This window comes from Plectropomus leopardus, chromosome 19, assembly GCF_026936395.1.
Source record: "Plectropomus leopardus strain MGB_pleo_1.0 chromosome 19, ASM2693639v1, whole genome shotgun sequence".
Taxonomy (NCBI): domain Eukaryota; kingdom Metazoa; phylum Chordata; class Actinopteri; order Perciformes; family Serranidae; genus Plectropomus; species Plectropomus leopardus.
This window is the reverse complement of record NC_142194.1, coordinates 8,224,887-8,248,506: the sequence shown is the minus strand read 5'-3', so window position 1 is coordinate 8,248,506 and position 23,620 is coordinate 8,224,887. Positions and strand designations below refer to the sequence as shown.

Below are 23,620 nucleotides of genomic sequence, written 5' to 3'. Positions count from 1 at the left end.
TAAGACTGATTTTTGGACAGATTTTCTTCTTAGTCAAGCACTGAATGAAGGCATAAAGGTAAGCAGTGTATATGTGGTCCTGTGCAGGGGTTTATTTTATAAAGGAATATGTTGACTGGACTGAGTAATGTTAATCTATATTTTGCCAACAGGTAAGTACAAGTATGAAATGAACACAGTATTTGTTTATGGTACATTTAAACATTTGTAACATCAGAATTGTGGAATTTTACACAGAACATCTTAACTCATTTTCACAAAAGGGAATTTAAAAAAGGACAAATTAAATAAAATGTTTGTGGCATATAAGACTTCACAAATTCAAATTCAATGATTTATTTAAAATCTATTTTAAATTGAAAAATGATTTAAATTCCATGACTTTTCCAGCTTTGCAATGACCATGGGAACCCTGAGCACTTGTACTTAACTTAAGCATGACTGATACTGAATTTTTGGGCCCAATGCTGACATCAAAATTTTAACATTTTAAAACTCTGATAATGACCCGTCTTTTTTGTTTACATAAGAACGCAACAATATTTTTATATCGATCCTTTTAATTCAATCAATTAATACCTGATACAGTTTCTAAATTACTTTAAACAAACTGCATTTTTGTACTAAAAATGTTACTTTCCTGCCATACACAGATGAATCTGTGATAAGCTCACATCAGCAGATTATAATTTTCATGTCTTCTTTTCAACATTTCAGAGGGAAAAATTTAACATTTACTCTGCAACATTTATTTGACAAATAAAGTTACTTTTTACTTTGAGTTTAAGCATAAAATCTGTCTATAAAATATGGTCAACTGTTTCAAAGCATTATATGAAATTATTAAAAGTAGCTCCACCGCAGCCAACAACATCAGTAATATGCTGCTTACCCAAAAAATAATATATTTATTTGTACTATTGTAAAGGGTGCAATTGCGCATAATGAATCATTCAACACTTTAAGTCCACTTAGCTGACAATAATTCTTTATTTTTACTGATCTTCATACTGCTATTTGTGCACTTTTGGTTTTTGCTCCTTTTTTGAACAAGTTTCTTGAGTCTTTTTAATCCGTCTTTGAGATGATATACTGTTCTGGACATAAGTTTTAAAAAAAAATCATCATCTGACAAATTAGGTGAAGTGCTGCTGACTCTCAAACAGACGATAACACAGGAGCTGAAATATTTTCTTTGAGAATAAAACCCAACTCAATAAAAACCCCAAACACGCTAAACTCTCCCTCCCTCTCTCCTCATCCTCTCTGAACTCATTCACTGTGGAAAACATACACCAAGTTGAGTGCAAACTTGGTGACCCACAGCGGTGAGGTTTGACCATTCAGGCGCCTCCATTCAGATGAGCGGGCACATTCTCTCTCATTCACAGCCGAAAAAAAGCTCCACTCACTGGTGGCTTCCACTGCAGTCATTGTTGTCAAATCTTCACAGATGTGTGTAGACACTCTCTGTTGCTTTTCTGTTTTTTATCATTATTTTCTGGTCTTAAAGGGCCAATGCGCCAAAATTACACAAAGATATTTTTTTATGACTTTTTGACGCTTATTCAGCCATGCAGAGATGTGCAGGTTTTAAGTCAGTGTCGCTGTCACTCTGAATACAAAAACATTTTTGTTTGGGACTTCTTCTGTGGTGAGTAGGCAATTGTCAACTGTAAATATGCTATAAAAACAGATTATCAAGAGTGATTAAAAAATATGTTTTTATATGAACCGTGTGATAGCGGATTTTTGACTATGATATCGACATGAAGGATTTGAAAAATAAGATATCAGCTAAACATAACATAAAAACACTTTAAATCAAATATTTTAAATAATAATAATGTGTATTGAATGATTAGGGCATCTTACTATTTTACTATTGAAATACAAGACTAGACTGTTTTGAGCTAAATGCTAATTAGCAAATATCAGCTTGCTAACATGCTTACTATAATCTTGAGTGTTGGTGTTTCGCAGCTATATTGTTAATAATATAAACCATCTTGGTTTAGCACAAGAGGTTATCTCCAGTTTTGGGAAGTGAAGCCAATGTGAAAATGCCTTAAACCTGCCTTCTGGCTAATGGCCAGCAGGGGGCGACTCCAGTGGTTGCAAAAAGGAGTCTGATTGTAAAGAAGTCAATGAAAAAATTATTTGAATTCTCACTATTTTAACTATCTCGAAAAACATTTTTCTCAGGAGTTTATGGTCTCAGTCTTCAGTTTTAAATCTTCAGTAAAGCATAATGTTCATTTTATAAATTATGCTCCCATTTAGAGTAAAACCAATGATAAAGCCAGGTATGCTTCGGGGCGTGGCTACCTTATTATTGCTGAATCATATTCATTTCTCCAGAGCTCCACCCTCTCACCCGAATATGGCCGCCTCTGGCTCCAAAAAAGCAAAATGGTGCAAAAAAACTCCAAACTTACAGTGTCAAAATATCAGTTAACAAACCAATAAGAGATTCAATGGTGGCTGTGTACGCTTCTTTCACAACGTCTGTTAGTTAAAAGTGTGAGTCTGAAATGAGAGATGAAACACTCTGTACTCTAAGTAAGCTGGTTCTGTTTTTTAAAAAACGTTTAACCCACCACAGAGCACCTTGTTTGACAATATTGACTTGACCAACTGAGCAAGAAAGTCTCCATTTGTTTTGAAAAGTTTGGTGTTTTGGCCTTTGCCAGCATGTTTTTGTTTTTTTTCAAGCCAGAAATGGCCATACTTGGACAACAGGGTGGGGCTGGGGAGGAGCAAGCAGAGGACACCGTTTTGGCAGTGACTTGAAATAGCAGCCACGCCCTGAGGCATACCCCGCTTTATCGTCTATTTTACTCTAAATGGGGACACATTTACATAATTAACACCATGATGTATTAAAGAGAAAGAGAAACTTACCAAAAAGACCACAAACTCAATAAGAAAATGCGAACTGAGGTAATAAATGAAGTGATTTTCTCATTGACTTCTATACAATCATTTTTCAACCAGTGGAGTCGCCCCCTGCTGGCCATTAGAAAGAACATTTACGGCATTGACGTCACTTTTCAGAGCCTGGAAAGTGGCCTGTAAAGTATAAATATCCACACATCTTTCGGTCAGTAAACACACCAACATATTTTCTACTGAGTCATGTTTGTCATGGATGAACTATAGAGGAGATATCAGAGATAAAGGTCACGTTGAGGTCACTATGTCACTGCTGTGGGTCATGTGACATGACGTGATGTTTGTTTGTGTACACTTCTGTATTGCCTTTGTCCCGGCTGCATGTTGGTGTACTGTGAGCATACTATATGTGTGTGAAAGTGCTGATGGGACTCCCCGAAATCCCTTTTTTTCTCAGCGGCAGTGGAAACTCACAGCTACAGGAGAACAATCCAGCGCTCGTCCTTTGTTGTGACACAACTCATTGTCCCTGCTGTAAAGTGTGTGTGTGTGTGTGTACTGTATGTGTACCTGTGCATGTACTTCTGCCTGTGCTTGCTGCCTGGTATAAATAGCGTGGGATGTGTGCCGGCCGGTGATTCTGTGATAGACGATGGCTGTACCCGGACCTCCTCTGCTCCTCTTTCTGTCTCTGCTGCTGCCGCTGCTGTTGAGCAAGGCGTCTCTGCCCGCAGCCGCATACACACTCACCCCCGGACGACAGCCACAGCACAAGCTCCTCCACCTGGGTGAGGGCAAACACACACACGTTTAAGGAACACACCGTAACATTTTTGATTTGAATGTCTGATCTGTTTTTTGGGGGCTTTACGCTGTTCTGTTTCCTCTCAGACTGGCCCAGAGACTGTGGGATGGCTCACTTTAAGCCCAACATGGCTGAGAGGATTGTGTCTGGGAACGAGGCCAGACCTCACTCCTGGCCCTGGCAAGTCTCCCTGCAGGTAAATCTGCCTTTGTCTTCAGATGTGCGTCAGTGATGAGAAATCTGACTTCCTAAAAATGTTACATACATACTTTTTCTATTAGACTGCAACAAGATAAGGAAAGTTGAAATGGGAAATGTATGTTATTTTCATGGCCTGGGAAATGGTCCACTACACAGGACACTTCAAAAGGAACAAAGTAGCAGTAATCGTATTAGTTTCATCATTAGGAGTGCTTTTACATGTAGGTTTATGCTGTTTTGGTGTATCCCAAGTAGTGACCAACCAATTTCTAATTTCAAGGCCAAACGCCAACATGAATATTTGAGTGCTTTATCAATCTGGTAGTAAAGTACAAGCTAATATTATGATATTTATATTGGCTGTTAAAACATTGTGATCACTGTATTTACAGTAAGAAAAACATTTTAAAACTGCAACTTGTTGGCGCTCTCTGGTGGCCAAACTACATATTGACGATCTATTTTAAAATGTCATCGAACAAACCGTGTCGCTGGTATTTCTGTGCTGCAACTTTTTGTTTCTTATTGGCTGACATTTACTGAACACCTGCAGATCAGAGGCAATATTTGACAATATATTACAGATTTATTGGTTGGGTTTTAATCTCAAGTATTTGTATGAAGTTGCCTTAAATCAAAGTTGATCAAAGTTCTGTGTTGGCTGTCAGCGGACATGAAGACAGACAAGGAAACTGCCGTTAAAATAATCTCACATCTGTCTGGTTGTGTCTCGCAGGTTCGTCCCAGGGGAAGTAAACATTTCATTCATGTCTGTGGAGGAACTCTCATCCACAAAAACTGGGTCCTCACTGCTGCTCACTGCTTCCAGAAGTAAGAAACTATAAATACAGAAAAAGAAACACAGAGAAGAACATTTAGTTTGATGTTTGAAGACGTTTTAGCAGAAAGAGACGACAGAATGAGAACCAACTTGCTTTAACAAGGTTTTCTGGCCTCTCAGGGGTAAAGCTGAGGATGCTGGGAGCTGGAGGATCGTCCTGGGGAAGCACCAGCTGAAGCGTTCAGAGACGGCAGAGAGGATCTTCCCCGTGAAGAGAATCTACCGACACGAGAACTTCCGCTACCCGGCTCACAGCGAGCTGGACTACGACATCGCCCTGGTGAAGGCCGCCACAGATATTGTCCCTTCGAACTTCATCCGCTACGCCTGCCTGCCGCGCAAGCAGACCAGCCTCAATCCAGGACACTACTGCTGGGTCACGGGCTGGGGAGACACCCGGGGTGAGTGGAGAAGAGAGGGGAGAGAAAGCTCTGGAAAAAATCAACCTGCCCTTTGAAAAGGCAATGAGCAACACAAAAAGAAATGACCTCAAAATTAGCAAAATAATACTAATAATAATGATAGTAAAAAGAAAAAAAAAAAAGAAAATTACAAAAAAAGGAAGGAAAAAAATTAACAATCACAAAAGACAAGGAACTGACTTTAAGTTATTCAAATACTTACTAAAAATTCTGTCAAATAATTAATTTAAATAAAGAGTTATAACTCCTAGCTATTTTTTTTTTAAAAAAAATCCAAAACCCATAATTTCCTGTAACTTGTAGAACAATTCTTGTCAAGTTGCTGATTGTCTTTTTGTATGATTTCAGAGGAAAGCAAACCAATTTGCTCAGATTTTTAAGGTTTAAATACTTGTGAAGTATTTAAATTTGAACTTCTGAACACAGCACAAAAAATGATGTTGATCCAGATTTCAAAGGGTTAAGTTTAAAATTAGTAGGATTCATACTCAGGGATCATAAATATGTTAGAATATTGTGGCTGTGTGACAAATAGATACTTTTTAACCGATCGAAAGTTATATATCAAAAACCAAAAGACTTAACAGTGAACACTGAATTATTTGGGGACAAAAAAGGCCTTAAAGTACTTACTCCCAAAAAAAAAAAACATAAATAAATGTCAAAATATTACTCATTAACCCTTTCAAACATTGACACCTTTCACAACAATGAAACCTTTGAACCTGAGAAACCCATGCTCAAAAACATGGGAAAAGGCAATGAGCAGCTTGATGATAAATGTTTCATAAACTTAAAGAAATTAGTAGATGTGGAAAATTAATTTTAAAAACTCAGGAAAAATATCTAGTGAGGAAAAAAATAGGGAAAACTATAATTGTGACCATCATAATTTCATATTTACAATGATGTTACAAATAATTGTAATTTTTAAAGAATGTTTTCCAGTTAATTTCCATTGTTTTTTATCTATTCATTAATTTTCAGGTATTTTTCTTGTAGTTTTTACTAATTTTTTGCTAAGTTTAAATCATTTTGTCTTATGTTGCTCTTTGCCTTCTTTCTATGTTTTGGAAGGAAATTAAGCCAATTTGCTCAGATTTTAGTTTTAATATATAAGATTTAAATAACTGAAAACAATAAGGACAAATTATTGCTGCCCTATAAGGTCAGTCAAAACTCACCCTTCCAATCTCAGTCCTCGATATTTTCATCTGGACTGAATTCATTATCGTGCTGTAAGCCTGGATAAGAAGTTAAGAGAAGCAGAAATTCAGTTTAAATTTAAATTGTTGTCCTCAAATAAATTTCAGGTGGGAAGGAGAACGTGTCTCTGGCAGAAGCTCTGAATCAAGCCCGCCTGCCCATCATCGACTTCAAGACCTGCCGGCAGAAGAAATTCTGGGGCGATCGTGTCCGAGACTCCATGATCTGTGCCGGGTTCAGGGACACCGAGGGCCCACCTGCTGCATGCCAGGTACAACTGACATTTACACAACACGTTGGATGTAGACGGAAAATTACGTTAAAAATATTTTTTTTTAAAAATCTTTAGTGTTATGACCTGTTATGGTCTAATTTTGATACAATAAGCTGAAAATTTGCAGTATTTAATGTGATTTTAAATACCACTCGAAAACTGACTTTGAGGGTATAAAATTAAATATTTTTGTGAAAAGATAAAATTAACGACTACTTTTTGTTTCTTAGTAGCAGAGAACAGAACAGAAACAACGAGCAGTGATTCCCACAGAAAGAGTGTGTGTGGCAGCAGCCGACAACACTTTTGTTTTTCTTTTAAATACGCGTGTCAGCTTTTGTTTTATTCTGTATCCCCTCTCTAAATTTGGAGTTTTTTGACGTGGACGCAGGGCAGGCGCAGCTCTACATGAATTATTTTTCGTCAGAAGCAGTTTATGACCTTGCAGTCGATAACTGATCTGTCGATCCATTCAGAGCTGATCAGGTCAGATCGATGGATGAGAGGAGCAGCTGCTGCGAGTCACAGCTAACGTCTCCACCCACCAGGATGAACAGTTAAATTTTATTTTAAGTGAATTCATGCTGCTCCGTCAGCGCCCAGACTGCGCTCTGCGCTCCGAGAGTGTGGTGCATTAATAACTGAAGGATATTTTTCAGCAGCTCTCCTAATTAAAAGTCCAGCACCTAAAACAAAAAATCTATTTGTGGCAGCAGATGTTTTAATCGTGACGAGCCGCCACAAATAAATGAAAATGTGGGAAACACCGATAATCCAGACTGCGGAAATTGAGTATTGAAACTACTTCAAATATTCAGGATCGATATTTTGCGAATAGCTTTTTGACAACACTGACCTTCCCTCTCCTTCCTCCTTCCTCCTCTCTCAGGGCGACTCTGGTGGTCCTCTGCTGTGCCAGCTGGGGCGGGACCGCTGGGAGGTGCACGGCGTGGTGAGCTTCGGCCCGATCGGCTGCACCGTGGAGAACAAACCCAGCGTCTTCACCCGCACCGCCGCCTACATCCCCTGGATCGAGGCAACACGCATCAGGGACTTCTTCCTGCACTGAGCGGGGCCGCCTGACTCGGCGCTGACAGCAAACATAAGCTCTGTTTCATGTCTGACGTCTACAGACGACTACAATCTGTTTCTTTTCTAAGAGTCTCGCAACAACAACCACTTCAAGATGTAAATACATGTTCTGAATGTGAAATGATTGTTTTCTAACACACATTATTTTACAGTCGACACTGAGCGCTGCTCTGGTTTCAAACAGATTAAACAGAGCACTGCAGAGTGCACATGACATCCAGTCTACATTTGCGCAATAAATTTGGTTAAAGGCAACTTTTTTGTCAACATTTCCCATTTTTTTATTATAGTTTTTAATACAGTCGGTTTGATGGAGACACATAAACAGCTTTCCAGTGAAACCACTGCAGATACGCTTCAATAAATACATGAGCAGAACTGACCGTGAGGCTTAGTTCTGTTTGTACATGGTGGTTGAAAATCTCTTCGCTCTTCTACAACAGAAAAGCAAATCAGTCCAGAATCAGTTCATGAATCCACTGACGTTCATCTGGTGAAAAACACACACCGGACGTAAATTGGCTCATTCAACCCAAATATCACGGGTTCATTCATTAATTTCAAAACTAGCATCGAAGAAGACTTACACGTCTCCCATAAACAATGACATAACAAACACACCTCAGTAAAACATCCTCGCAGGCTCTTCTCATGACTGATCGGATCAGTGATGGGAATACCTCTGAGGACAAAGACAGGTGGAGAGGGGTGTCATAGGACGGCCTACATCTGGGTTTCCACTGGAATTCAGTCTGATATTATTTTAATTCCCAGGAATGCTCCTGGAAAAGGAAAGTGACTACGGGGAGGTGGAACCAGCGAACTGGGACCAACTCACACGTCCCTGAAAGGCACACCGCATTTGACCAAAGTCTAATTCCTCTTAGCGCTGTGGTTAAAGGCTGCGTGTCCCGGAGAGAGATTTGGCCCTAATGTAGAAGCAGGTGTGTGTGTGGGAGAGGGTTAGTACAGCCTGGAGGATGGCGACGAGCCGGTGAGATGGTCCCAGTTGTTGTAGAGAGCGTAGGCACCAGACAGGGCTAAACCAGCCAAACCTCCTCGGGCTATTCCCTTCAGGCCGCCTGCAAACACGGAATAAACAGAATCAGTGATAAAGCTCAGTGTGAACATAAAATACACATGCAGGTTCCTCCAGCTAAACACAAGATAGATTCAAGTCTTTTAGGTTTTTATTGCCACTCAGAATTAAATTTAAGACAAATTTTACAAAAAACAAAATGAAAGGAGAGAAAATAACATGAACTGACATAAATTACTGAAGGTTAGGGACAATTTTACCCAAATGTTTAACATAAAGCGTGACCTTTCTGGTCGAGTTAAACAGTCAGACGAGCTGCTTCAAATGCTGCAGGAAAAAATTATAAAATTCTTCTTATATCCTGATCTGCATTACATTAATGAAAGAGGCATTTCGTAAATTATTTATCTTTTATCTTTTTTTTTTTTTTTAGATTTTACAATGCCACATCTGAAAACAGTGACTTGTAATATCCTTCTTCCAACATCTTGGCATTTTTAAGACTTTTTAAAGATTGATTTAAGATATTTTAATACCAATTAGGGGTTTATTCGTAGTATTATTTGTGATGTTGAAATCCATCGCCTAATTTAACACTGGAAACACGTTCACTGAGTTATTGACTGTAACCTGACACATTAATAGTAGATTTAAAAAAAGCAGAAAAGACATTTACTGGCTGATTTAAAAAGCATCCCAGTTAGCGTCCCAGCAGCCACTGTGTTGATGTCGTCTTCTGCTCCTCTGGCTTTCTCTATCGCCACACCGAAAACACTGTACAACAGGGCTGCAACGGCAGAGAAATATACACCAACTTTTACACCAAAAAAACTTTTTATACCACATCAATCAATCACAAGAGTGATCATTCAAAACAGGAAACTTGAAAATTAGAAAGCCAAACATCAACACAAAATCTAATATTCTGTGTTTAAATAAGTGATGCTTTCCCACATGTTGATTCTCATCCATGAGATGAGTAAATATGCCCGATACCACTATGAGACTACGTTATAATGGTCTCACCAACTGAGCCCAGAGAGTTGGCCCATGAAGCACCTTGTCTGGTCACCATGTTGAGAATCCTTAAGAGAGAAAACAAACATTTAGAGGACAGGTCAAGAGATCCAGGAGTAATATTAGGATTAAGATTACTACTAAACTGAACGCTGTGTCAATACTCACTGCACATTACGCGGTTTGGACCATCCCATGTCCCTGGTCTCCTTCAGGCTCACCCTGAGACCATTTAAAGCCCCGAGTGCAGCTCCTGTAGTCAAAACACAACTCACATTCATACATCACAATGAAAACTCAAAACACGCAGTTCAATGCTAAACCCGTTGATTTGGAAGTCGTGTTTTATTTAAAAATCGCCAAAAATACACTATTTATAAAGGCCAGAGAGTAAAAACAGCAATGTTTATGGTTGGATTTTTACTTTTCAAACAGTCCTTGGACACATCATGTGCGACAAACAAAGAAAAAAACAAACAAAGAAAAAAACATAACCAAATGTGAGCTTAAAATAAAGAGATTTAATCAAAAACACCTTATTTACGCTCATTTAAAATTTGGCCATAATTGAACCATTGTCACTATCTAACCACCATACACAACAAGAGAGAAAAAACTTTGTCAGCTCCAGGATTTCTTCTTCAACTTTAAACATCATGGAGGAGTTTATTTTAAATTTAATAACACAGCTATGATGAAGGGAGGATAATCGCTATTACTATATCATACAATCACTATAATCACCACTCAAGGAAAAAAAATAAATAAAAAAGTCATACTCCAGTCAACCCCCTCCTCTGATAAATAGAGAACAGCTCTATTTATCAGAGCTCCGGTTTAAAAAAAAAAAAAAAAAAACGGGAGAGGGTTCCCACGAAAATCTTTCCAGAAAGTTTTTGTAGCATTAAGGTTTCTTCTAATGTGTCCCGAGGGGCTGAGCTCGAAACGTGAAAATCAGCCACAGAGACAAAATTGATAATTATGAGACCATGAACATTTGCTTATGTACAGTTTCATTGTGACTATAAATAAAAACAGTAGTTGTGTGACACAGCATACCGTGAAACTGTGATATTTTCCAAGACAGTTAAGGTATTGTGACAATGTCATACAGTTGCAAAGCGTTATGTTAGAGGTGTTAATCGTCTCTTACCTGTCATGCAGGATCCTCCAATGGTAAAGAAAGCCAGTTCAAACCTTCCTCGTGTTTTATTGGCACCGGTGGGCAGAATGAACTCGTCTGTGTCCTGAGACACAACAATAACAATAACAGCTGTTACAGTCAGAAAAAAACAGCCCAAAACACATGAACTTCTTTAAACTGTGTTTATTGTTTTTCAGTAACATTGCACAAAACAAACATCTATACATGTATACACAAACACAAATATATTGTGTAATGACAGCAAAAGTGCACAGCGTAAACTGAATTTTTAAAAAGGAAAATGATGGGGGGCTAAAAAAGGCCAAGAAAGAAAGAGAGAAAATAAATGAAAAATAAATAACTGAATACTTTGTTTTTAAAGGGCGATGGACACGATCCTTATTCATGTCACATTTTATGTAATAGAGGTGATCTATATCCAGTTGCCTGTTTTTTTTTTTAAATCTATCTTCTCAGTTTTAATTTTCTCTAGTTCCAAGTTTCATTACATCATTTCATTTTCATTTCATTAACACCCCGAACAGCCAAAAATTCAGGGTTCCCACAGCTTAAAGCAAGTTAGATTTAAGACTTTTTAATGCAACTCAGAATTAAGTTTAAGACCATTTTTCTAATAACAAAAACTGAACAAGGACAATTTTATTTTGCCCAAATGTTTCTCACAACAAAAACATGTATTTTTGTCCAGTGTAAAGGTTAGATTATCTCAGTCAAATATTGGAGATATAAAACTTTTAAGAGTGGATAACATGGAAGACAATGAAAATATTATATCATCATAAAGATATCTATTTATTTTACCAAACAGATTTGGGAAGTATCTGGCACTTCTAGCCTGATTTCTGGCCAGGTTTGTGTTTCTCAAACTGCATGTGAGATTCCACAACTTGGATTCCCATCATGGTACGTTCAGGAAAAGGTTTACTAAATTATTTAACAACAATAAATAGATAAAAGGATGTTTTTTATTATTTTTTTATTATTATTATGTTGCAATGTAAAGTCAGAAAAAAATCACAAAATCCTACTTCCCACGATCATTTTTAAGACTTCTGAAAGATTAATTTAATGTAATCCTTATTTCTGGTTTAATTCAGTGCCTTTGAAAACTCCCTGCAAAACGCTTCTTTAACTACAGCTTACCTGAACCAGGTAACGAGGGTCGACATTGAGATATGGGGACAGAGGACTCATTCCAGTCACTGAAATTATATTAAAACATACATACAAGCTCATTTTTCACATTATTCAACATTAATTTAGCGAGAAAGTGGAGTAAAAGGCTTAACTGCGTGCTACAGTTTTCACCTGTTTAAGCTAACTGTAGCGAGCTAACGTTACTGCAACATTACACGATACTTACACGGAACACCGGCGAGCTCTGTGTTGGAGTATTCAGGCGCACCACCTCCAAAAAGACTCCCGAGACCTCCTTTTATTCCTCCGGATCCTTGTGAGTTGTTGTCCATGGCTGCGGAAGATCCGAGGGGGTCACCTGTGAGCACCGGAGCCGGGGGAGCTAGCTGCTAGCCGAGCCGATGTGGCTAACGTTAGCAAGCGCTAGCTAGCTCTGTCGGAAACGCTCAAAATACAAGAAAAACGGGTCAAAGACGAGCTGCTGGATTCACCCAAACACACCGACGATGTCCTGTTGATGCGTAGGCTGTATCCTAAGCGATTTCTCCGCGTGAGAAAATGGGATTTTCGTTACAGATTACTAAACTCGTCTTTCGTCAACCACTGACCTCCAGCAGCACCACGCTCTGCCGTAAAGTGCCCCGTGACGCCGAGCTATCGTGACGTCATCACGCCGACCATAAAAGACGGGGCGAAAAAAAGGATAATAAAGTTATAAACATCAATTTTATGTCACCATTTATCGACCAAAACGCGTTTGGATGTGATTTAAGTTTAGTAAATTGGCGATAAAATAGTTTCGAAGACGCCTTTAAATCCCACGACTTTACGACACCTCCGCAGATCTGAGATCTGTTTACTTAACTGAAGGGGAAGCAGCGCGAGGCAGCCGAGACGTTACAAAACTGACCTCAGGCGACCAGGAGAGATAACCGCTATCAGCGCATCGAAACAGCAAATATTAACTTTATAAACAAACTTTGATCAAATTGGTCAAATGTTTTACACATAAGCACATAAACGCTGGTATAACAAGTACTCAAGTTAAAGTAGCAGGCTATTACAAAGTAAAAACACTATTACAAATAAAAATGTGGTTTTCAAAGTTATACCTACTCATACCTAAAATAAAAATAAAAAAGGATAGAAATGGCCGCTATCAGCACAATGTACTTAAAGGTATCAAAGCAAGCTTTTTGTAGGTTATCTCACTTTAAGAGTACATCACATTTTATAAAATTAGAATAAATTGTGAAGCAAGCTAAATAGTAACAGTACATGCATAATATTAGCCTCTCTGTTAATTCATTATCTATTATATCTATTATAACATCTGTTCAGGGACTACAACTAGACTTGGTTTAGTCCATCACATTGACAGCAGTGTAAATTGATATAACTAAGTAAATCAAATTAAACTAAGTTAACTAAACTAAACTAAACTCTACCCAGCAGATAATGCATGTAAGATAGCTAAAATTAGACCCCACTTTACAAACTACATTACAGTGATGAACACATTAAGGGATATAATCCAGTAATATATTACACACTGGGTGATACGATATAAAATTTTGGGGACTAGCTATTTACATGACAGCTAAATAAATTAAAAATAAATTAAATTGTAAACTAAGTGAAAAAATAAAAGGTGGTATGTACATATTTTTTTAAAATAATTTTTATCATTATGTTATTTATTTATTTTTATTTTATTTTTGTATTTTTTCAGGTCATTCCCCTATTGTTCTTTTTCTTCCAATGTCAGTTTTTTTTCTTGAAATTTTTCACTTATTTGTTGCAAATTTGGGGGTAATTTCTTAAATTCTAATCTCAGGACAAAATGTTCCTCACATGCTACACAGGGAGGCAGCAGAGAGCTGACAGCTGAAGCAGACCAGCTGTAGAGGGGTCAGACCTGCTGGATCTGGTCCTCCTCAGTCCTCATTCTAATCAGGCCTGATTTAATTGGCTGATTTAGTTAAATTTGTTCTCAGTCATGACCGAAACAAGTCCGATTTGTTTCCATCAGTTTAAGTTTCGAGGTAGAGTTGCATAACTTCCACACCTGTCACGCCTTTAGATGATTTCCCACCGTTCAAACCTACAGGGTGCTTCACCCATGATGCAACAGGAAAACAAGACCACACACACACACGCACGCACATGCACGTTCATGCACACACACACACACATTTATGCGGCGCAGCCCCGGCCATCTGCTGCCGGTCAAAGGGACAGAGGCACTGAAGGAATTTAGTGTGTTGAATTTCACGAATAACAGAGCATCTTATTTGGATTCTGCCATTGTATGTGTGTATTCAGACGGGGCCAAGTGGAGCGATGAAGTTTGCCATTGTCGCCCAGTGTGGGTGTTTTCAGACTCTCTGGCATGATCTGTGAGTTAGTGTTCTCTGTGTTACTGCCCAGTGTGCCCACTGTCTTTCCCACAATGCTCCATTCAGGCCTGGGCCTCTCTCTCTCTCTCTCTCTCTCGGCTCACACACTCCCAGACTGAGCTGCCACCCATTTTGTGCCTCTGGCTAATCATCATCATCATCATCATCATCATCGTCGTCGTCGTCGTCGTCGTCATAATCATCATCGCCGTTGACCAGATTTTCACTTGTGGGATAAAATAGCTATGATGTCATCTTTGTTATCTTTTTTCAGCCTTGTTTTCATCCTTCGTTTCCTCTCTTCTTCCCCTCTCTCACTCTCTTTCTCTTTCTTTCTGTCTCTCTGAGCTCCCAAACACAAAAGACAGAGAGGCCACGACAGGACCCCAGTGTATGCGGGTTGTCAAGGAGACAAGGAGACAGTGTTGGGTCTTTAAACTGCCTCAGAGGGGTGTGTGGAGTTAGGGGGAGTTGGCCTTATTTACATGGGAAGAGGACAAGAGAGGGAGAAACAGAGCGAGAGAGAGAGATTTGAAATACAACTTTTGAGCAGCTTATAGGACTCCTGCTACACTCTTAGAAATAAAGGCTCCAGAGGGCTTCATCTTGAGGGTCTGAGGTTCTACACAGAACCATTTGCTTCTATTTGCTTCTTTTTTTATTTTAAATGAACGGGATATTCAAGGGTTCTTTGTTAAACTGCATTAAGAACTACAACCATAGTTAGTGGGAGAGAGATCTATGGGTAAAAAAGGGTTCTCAGTAGAATCCACTGTCTAGGTTCTAGAGGACACCCTTGGAAAATAAATGGTTTCTCAGGAGAACCCTGTTGCTGGCATCTAGATGAATATAAATGAATATAGATGAATATAGATGGAATATAAATAGGTTCTCAATAGAAACCCCTGCTTGGTTTCTCGATGAAACCCTTACAATATTAAAGAGTTACTGATGGAACCCACTGGGTAGGTTCTGGATAAAACCCTTGGACTATGAGAGGGTTGTCACTAGAATCCTCTGGGTGGGTTCTTGAATAAACCCTTAGGATATAAAAAGGTTCTCAAAATAACCCCTTTGTTGGGTTCTAGAAGAAACCCTTAGAATATGAAAGAGTTATTGGTCGAATCCCCTGGATGGGTTCTGGATGAGACCCTTGGACCATTACTGGTTTTCAGTAGAACTAAATGAAAGCCTTGGAACATGAGAAGGTTCTTGGTAGAATCCCTGTGGTGGGTTGTAGATGAAACCCTCAGAATATGAAAGGGTTCTCGATATAACACACTGAGTAGGTTCTAGATGACACCCTTGGACTATGAATAGTTTCTCAGTAAAACCCCTTGGGTGAGTTCTAGCTGAAACCCTTGGAACATGAAAGGGTTCTTGGTAGAATTCCCTGGAAGGATAGCATTGTAGATGTGAAAATGTACTGGATAGCACACCCAGAGAGAGTTCTGCATGGAGCAATTACACCATAGAAGGGTTCTCCGTAGAATCTCTTTTTGGGGATTTTGGGTGGAACCATTAACAGATGGTCCTTGGTATTTATGTAAAATTCTAGGTAGATCCCTCTCAAACTGTTCCAGTTGAAACCTTAATAAAAGCTTCAACTGTGTACCAAAACTGGTTTCTCTTACGGGAAAAAAGCCATGGAACCATGGTTGGTTCTAGTAAGCACCTTTACTTCTACGAGTGTATTCAGCTAAAAATCATTCTGTCGCTCCGCCATCAAATATTTACCAAGCAGAGGGAATGTGGAGCTGTTCATTATGTGTGTGCATACATAGTAATGTAAATCAACCTGTCGTTTCCTCTCACTTTCACTCTTTATCTCTCTCTCTCTCGCTCTCACACACACACACACACACACACACACACACACACACACACACACACTTTGATTGTGGGAGCTCTGGGCCCCAGTGTTGGCAGTGGCGAGGCGCTGACTGCAGAATACATTACCAGATGCTTGAAGAGTGTCTCATACCAGACTAGGAGACACACACAAAAAGCAGCTCCAAAACTTGACTGAAAACAGGAAAAACAGAGACAAGAGAACACACCCATCCACATGCACCCCCACCCATTTATAAATCCACACAGTCTCTCTTGTACTTTCTTTGCTATCTTGCCTCTTCCTGTCTGCAGCGGACACATTATGTCCTCTCTCTCTTTCTCTCTGTGATCAGGGGGTTGCGGCCGCAGAGCAGGCTCAACTCCAAGCCTGAAGTTCAATATCACCCCTCAACTCCACAATGAAAGCAGGAAGGGCAGGGAGAGGACGAATGAGCCACCCACTGCTGCATTCACCACGGGGAGAAAAAAAAACCCATGTGATTTTCCTCCTTTTTTTTATCCTGCGTGTGAAACCTTAACCTGAAGTGACACAAAATGCCCAAATTAACCCATGTTTATCGCTCTTTATGTTTCAATTTTTAATAAGTGGATCCTCAAAAAGAGGGGGACTAATTAACCCTTTGGAAGCTGGAATGACGTCAGTTTTCTGGGCTGCATTCGAACGTCTTCCAGAAGTATTTAAATGTCTGAAACATGAGCAAATTGGTTTGATTTCTTTCGGGGGTGTCTGCAAATTGCAAGGAATTAGTAGATTTAGTCTGGTTTTCTTAACCTTTTCACACCTGTTTTTTGCCCTGCTTTTAAATGTCTTTTATAAGCACTTTAACCTCTGAAACCAGAAAAAATGAGTCTGATTTCTTTTGAAAACAAGAGGGGTGGAAATGCAATGAGCAGCTAAGCAAGAAATATCCTCAAAATTGGCAACAAAAAAAAAAAAGTGTAAAAGGTGACAAGAAAATGACCTGAAAATGTGTTGAAGGGAATTATTTTATATCATTAAAAACAATTAAAAATGTACAGCACAGTATTTTTATAAATATTATAAGGCCTTTTGTTTTAAACTGTTTTTTGGTCTATTACCAGTCATTTTTTTCATAACCTTTTACAAGATAAAGGGAGAAATGTCCAGAAAGCCATTATTAGAATTATCATAATAATATATTTTAATTCTGTTTAAGAATTACATATAAAAAAAATACACTTTTCTGAGGTAACTTCCCTATTTTTGTTTTGTTTTACTCTGCTTTTTTTCTTCTTTTTTTTTTGCTCATTTTCAGATTATTTTCTTGTAACTTTTCACTGATTTCTTGTAAATTTTTTGGGGTCATTTCTTCTTAAATTGCTTATCGCCTTTTTTCCCCCAGGCTTTTGAAAGAAATCAAACCATTCTGCTCAAGCTTTAAAGGCTAAAACAAATGCAGCTACCATGACACATGTATAAGAGGCTGTTTTTTAGAGACTACAGCGACAGGCAGTGATGTTGTATATTTACTCTGCAGATGTTTGAGGGCGAGCTTGCACAATCAATTTCCCTTTAATTCCCCAGCCATCTCCTCCAAACCTGAACCCCCTCCTCCCTTTTTTTTCTGTTATACATGTGCATGCCTCAGAGAAACCATGGTGAGCTGGGTGTGTTTTGTCCTCTCTTATTACACACATCAATGTGTCTACTTAAATAGCAGGAGTGGATAGAAAACAAGAAAAGGAGCGCAGAAAAGGAGAAATGGGGAAAAACATGTTGTGGCCCTTTCCCTGCGTTTTGACTGAAATATCTGCCGGGTTTCTTTCCTCCCTCCCTCTCTCTGTATCTGACGAGTGTTTGGTGATTAGTATGCAGAAAGGAAGCTGATTTGCATAATTAAGAGCTACAGAGAAAAAGCAACAAAGATTGTTAGTTTAACAACTATGAGTTTAATAGTGTACAAAGAGTTATTCCTGCTCACTTTAAAAAGTTAAAAGTTCCAACACATATTTTTTTTTTTTGTTCGTTTCTTTAGACACACATGTAATTCTTTTTTTTTGTTTTTAAAGGAATTCAAAGCAGAGACAGATACTACGGAAGTCAACAGCGGCCGTCCTCCCAAATATTTTTTAAATCCCGTTATCGCGAGTTGTTTTATTTTGCAAAAAAGACTGTTACTATCTTAAAATAACAGGATAATCAACCCATTATCACAGGAAAACAAAAGGTTGTTTAACTCAAGAAAAATTTAATTTTATTTCATTATCTCGATAAAAACAAGCTCTTCTGTCTTAAATTAAGGAGATAATTACAAAAACAAAACGTAGCAACTGATTTTAAGTAGTTTGTTTGCCTTGATCTGATATTTTCAGTTTAAAACGACATAATTAAATTGTTATCTCGAGATAACGATATAAAACCTTTTTATTTTAGGGATAACGGGTTGATTGAATAACTTGTTATCATTAGATCACAAAGCTCTTTTTCTTTGGATAAAACTTTTTGTTTTTTCTTGATAAGGGGTTAATTATCTTTTTATCAAGAAATAACAGAGCTTTTTATCTAGAGATAAATACATAATTAAGTTATTTCAAGTTTTTCTCAGGATAACAAATGAAAAAAAACCGTTTTCTCGTGGTTACAGGTTGATTATCTCGCTATCACAAGATAACGAAGCTCTTTTCTCGAGATAACAGAATAACAAACTTGTTATCATGAGATAGAAAAGCTTGTTTTCTCAAGTTAAAATAAAAATCAAACTTTTGTTTTCTTGTGATAATGGGTTGATCATCTCGATATCTCCAGATAAATGAGCTAATTTTGCAAATGACATAACTTTTAGTTTCAACAAAATAATGACCTTGTTATCACTGCATAAAAAAGCTTATTTTCTACATAAGATAAACTAAAACAACCTTTGTTTTCACGTGATAACAGGTTGACTATCTCCTTGTCACCTGATAACAAGGCTCTCTTTGGGATAACAAAATACTCGACTTGTTATCTCGAGATAATGGAATAATGAACTTGTCATTTCGAGGAAAAAGCTTATTTTCTCGAGATAACAGATTTTAAAAACCTTTTGTTTCCTTGTGATACGGGTTGATTATCTTGAAAGCTAGAGTTCTCGAATTTACTTCTCGTGATAAAATGTAGATCATTTTGTTTTTCGTGAAATAACAACCTTCCTTTAACAACCAAAATAAAAACCTTTTGTTTTGGGTCGTCATTTTCACAATATAACAAAATAATTAACTCACAATCTTGAAATAACGGAATGAGAAAAATAATGGGGAGGACGGCCGCTGTCGGCTTCTGTAAGATACCATTAAAGTGGTTAATAATCACAGAAGTGGTAACAGTTAGTAACCTACACTTGAAGAGTAGATTAATGTCGTACTACACTGTTAATCGTCACACTCAGAGTATACAAAAGGCACAGAGGGCAAGCGATGTTGATCTCAAAGGCTCAAGTTAATACAGAGGACATCAGAGACTCCAGTATATCAGGACATTGATTACTAATGACACATGAAGGATAGTTATACTCATCAAATTACTCTCCGTAATAAGGCATAATGTTCTTATCTGAAAAGGTCATTTAATGTTATTTTCCACGTACAAAATAGAATATAAAAATACATTATAAACTTGTTACAGATGTTACGGCTCCATGATTTTTTTTCTTTTTTGTTTTTAAGTCAAGGCATCGGTTGGTTTGTGTGTATGTGCACGAGTAACTGTACCACACTGAAAAAAAAAAAGCGGATACACGTGCAGAAATATCGATATGGACTTCCAACAAAAACAAACAAACGAAAAGATGAAATATAACACTGTTCTCTAGAGGTATCCGAACCTCACACATAAACGTTTCAGACACCGCAGCTGCTGCCTCAATACTGCATTTCACTTCCAATTCAAATAAGCCATTTTTTAAAATGTTTTTGGCACTAAAATCTGAACTGAGAGGAGTTATAGATCTAAAACCATAAAATGTAGATGATGATAATGAATCTGCATAAACCCAAAGGACATAATTTCATGCTGGGCACAAACCCCCGATGTAGCAGTGAAAGATTTAGGTGTAACATTGTTCCATCTCTCTCAAATAAATAAAGGCACTGTTGTTCAAGCTGATACAATACTGTAGTGTGAAAAAGGCAAAGGCATCGTTGTGTAAGTCGTCTTGATTTAGACAAAAGAAGTGCAACCTCCCCTCTGTGTGTGTGTGTGTGGATCTGTACTGTACAGACTTGGCATTTTTCTGCATATGTTGACTCACTATTGGGATATTTTACTGTTTTAAAAGAGATACTTTGGCATTTTGGATTCCAGTTTGTTATTTTTCCTCATGAGCGCCTGTTTCTTTACAGTGTAAAGTTTCTCTTGTTCACACATGTAAAAGGGGAAATGGAGATGTCTCACTTTAAAGGACATGAGGCATAAATTAATATGATCTTTAAAAAGCACATCAGACATTTTAAACACATCACATGTTGGTGTTACATTTCAAGGAAAAGCGTGTTAATGTGAAGGGTTTAACACCAATAACAAAGTGTAAATTAATGAGTGTGTGTTGGCTGAGAGAAGAACCAATCCCCTTCAAGAGGGAATACTTCACCCACAAAATGATCATTTCTATATTAATTCATTTATTAATTACCTGTCCCATGTTACAATGAATTTGTGAGGAAGAATTTGTTTTCTCGCACGCTTCTGTTGAATCCAAAAACACAGAATCCAGGTGCGCTACTTGTATGCAGAAGTGAAAGGATTTAACAAAAGTGCATGTGTTTGGGAAATATTGAGCAAATGACTGCATTAGGGAAGACAGTTTCCGTTAATTTTGCTTATTAACCACTAACTGCCCGGTTAATTTTTAAGAAAAAAACAACAACAATAACAACAACAACAAAAAAAGTGAAATTACATGAAATACTTAAGGCTTTCTCAAAGCACTATTTAGCGGTGGTGAAATTTTATTGTTTTTTTGAGACGTTAATGTCTGCCTTGTATTTTCTGCTGGCTGACAGACAGCCGCCTATTTGCGTTAACATGCGGAAACATAGTGCCCACTGCCGAGCCTCCGGTCTCTCCTGGTTAGCCTTGGCTGCTCTAGCCTAAACAGCACATGTTGTCAGGTAGAGCGCAACTCATTCAGCAAATAACGCTGGAAAAATGTTCTTGTGGCGCGACACTGTTGCTGTGGAAACATTTTTGCCACCCTTTGATCTCCCCAAGGTTGCCCTAGTGAATAAGCAGCTTCATTTTGAGACCCTTTAGCATTACTAACACTCGCTCTTTTGAAAAAGAGATCACGCTATCTGGCTGTTACCAAGTCCCTTCTTTACGCCTTCATTGCTCTTTTACACAGAACCAAACAATGGTGGCTTCGGTGTGATTTTAGACAACATGCTGGCATCACGGAATCAACGCAGGCGCGACATATAACACAACAGCATCCACCTCTAGCGTGACATATAAAATACACGTCCGCAGTGCTTTCTAAACAATAATAACAGCATAACATGTCAGTATCAATCATTTATCGTCTCTGTTATATGGTGGCTGATCTCGTCCTCTGCTCTAAAGGGAGGGCTCCTGATTCTCATTATCTGCCCAATTTGCGGATATTTACGGAGGCTGTTCTTCTTCTCCAAGTTAGCGGCTAACTGCTACAAGCGGCTTTGAAAATCTCCCGCGATGGGTCGCTAAAATAACATGCAGTCAAACGTCTTATCGGTCGTAATTTCGGTTTTAATGAGAAATTCAATTCTACAAAAAGGAAATTTTCACAGCCTGGTTGACAGCTGTGACAGCCAATCGATGCACTCGCATTCAATGGAGCTGCTCGCAATTGGTCTGACGGGTGGTTTGGCGAGAAGTCCCCATCTAACCCCACCGTGGATATCGTGACTGCATCACCATTGACATCACCATTGCAAGTTGGCAACGGCCATATCTCAGATATTCTTAACCCCACTTGGGGACGCCCCAAGTGGGGTTAAGGCCCCCTCTTGGTAAGTGGGGGCGTCCATCTTTATATACAGTCTATGGTCGTTACTAATTGAATGAGCAGCGGCGCCAATAGCTAGCTTTAACCAGACCTGAATGGTGCAGAAAACTAAACAATAAATCAATCCATAGATCTACAGGCTTTACCACTCAAAAATACACTCTATGGTTAACTGTTGTCATCCCTAAACTGTATAAATAAGACCTGGATTATACTGCACGATTTGTGTAAGAGTTCAGAAACAGATGTTCTGATATAGTTTTTGTTTAACGTGGCCCCCCATTTACTGTAATTCATCAAGAATTTTCTCAGTTTTTGGGTTCTTCATTTACATGCAAGAAAATCAAAGTTTTCCTCACAAATTCAACGTAACACGGGGTGAGTTACTGATTAACAAATGGTCATCTCTGGGTGACGTACTCCTTTAAGTAAAAGGCGCCCGATGAGGAAAGCTGTCAACATATCTCTTTTTAGTTTTAGTGTTTATGGAGGGTTTCTGTGCTGGATAAGTACCATCATTATGAGTATAGTTACCATGTTATTAATAGAGTCATTATTAATATTATTGCATCACACGGACCGAGGGCAGCTCAGGGAGACAGTTTGGCACAGCCAGGAATTGGTTTAGGAGCCCTTCACCAGATTGGGGGCCCCATCCCCAGTATAGTCTACTGGTTATGCATGGCAACATCTGTTACAGATTGGGATTTTTACTGGTTATGAAACATTCTCAGACTGGCTTTGGACTTTTTTGGAAGGAAGGCACGTTTGGTAAAGTTTAGTTTAGGACTTGGTGGTGGGCGGGGTCCTGAGGTTTACTCCCGTGATCGCTGTCGTCTGGTTGGCTGGTTAGACAGAAGCAGCCGGGGTTGTTCCCAATGTGGTGGTCTGGTTGGCTGAGCTGGGGGAGTGACGGGGCCGCGGGCCAATGAGCACGCCAGCAGGCGGAGATGGGTGGGTCATCAGTGGGCGGAAAGGTCAGAAGGTCAAGGGGTCATGGGTTAGTTGCCGTGGCAGCTAGAGTTAGACAGACAGAGACGGACAGACGTGGAAAGGAAACAAAAAGGGCACATAAAAGGGGACATAAAAAGAAAAAAAGATAGAAGAGAGATTAGTGTCAGCTAGTGGCGTCAGGATGACAACAAGGCAGATCTACGGCCGTCACACAGCATGAGGGGCGCTGCAGAAGAGCTGCACAACACCTTCATGAGCCCTGCATAACCATTCAGGAGGACTTACATCAACCAGCGGGTGGTGACATAAGGAATGGCCGGTCAGCGATGCTCACGTGT

The 23,620-nt window shown here is 38.8% G+C and overlaps 3 protein-coding genes across 6 annotated transcripts in view; 1 reads left to right on the top strand and 2 right to left on the bottom strand.

Moving 5' to 3' along the window:
- Nucleotides 1-1,478: 1,478 nt before the first annotated feature.
- On the top strand, nt 1,479-7,991 carry LOC121958453 (elastase-1). Its single transcript, XM_042507381.2, has 7 exons — nt 1,479-1,654; nt 3,353-3,683; nt 3,787-3,896; nt 4,638-4,732; nt 4,863-5,143; nt 6,478-6,641; nt 7,534-7,991. Exons 2-7 carry the CDS (start codon nt 3,548-3,550, stop codon nt 7,711-7,713), a joined length of 966 nt encoding a protein of 321 aa, XP_042363315.1. The 5' UTR covers nt 1,479-1,654; nt 3,353-3,547; the 3' UTR covers nt 7,714-7,991.
- A 1-nt stretch (nt 7,992) lies between these two features.
- timm23a (translocase of inner mitochondrial membrane 23 homolog a (yeast)) lies at nt 7,993-12,740 on the bottom strand. The gene is made up of 7 exons (XM_042507834.2): nt 12,321-12,740; nt 12,101-12,159; nt 10,946-11,039; nt 9,961-10,045; nt 9,802-9,860; nt 9,452-9,562; nt 7,993-8,818 (listed from the first exon to the last, which is right to left on the bottom strand). The coding sequence occupies exons 1-7, from the start codon at nt 12,424-12,426 to the stop codon at nt 8,700-8,702; spliced, it is 633 nt and encodes a 210-aa protein (XP_042363768.1). The 5' UTR covers nt 12,427-12,740; the 3' UTR covers nt 7,993-8,699.
- Nucleotides 12,741-19,890: 7,150 nt separating this feature from the next.
- qki2 (QKI, KH domain containing, RNA binding 2) overlaps nt 19,891-23,620 on the bottom strand; it is a 29,288-nt gene continuing 25,558 nt past the window's right edge. For all 4 annotated transcript variants that reach the window (XM_042507331.2, XM_042507332.2, XM_042507333.2 and 1 more), the window contains one exon: nt 19,891-23,345. In XM_042507331.2, the coding sequence (XP_042363265.1) occupies nt 23,323-23,345 (23 nt within the window). In that variant the 3' untranslated portion in view covers nt 19,891-23,322. The remainder of the gene's footprint in view (nt 23,346-23,620) is intronic.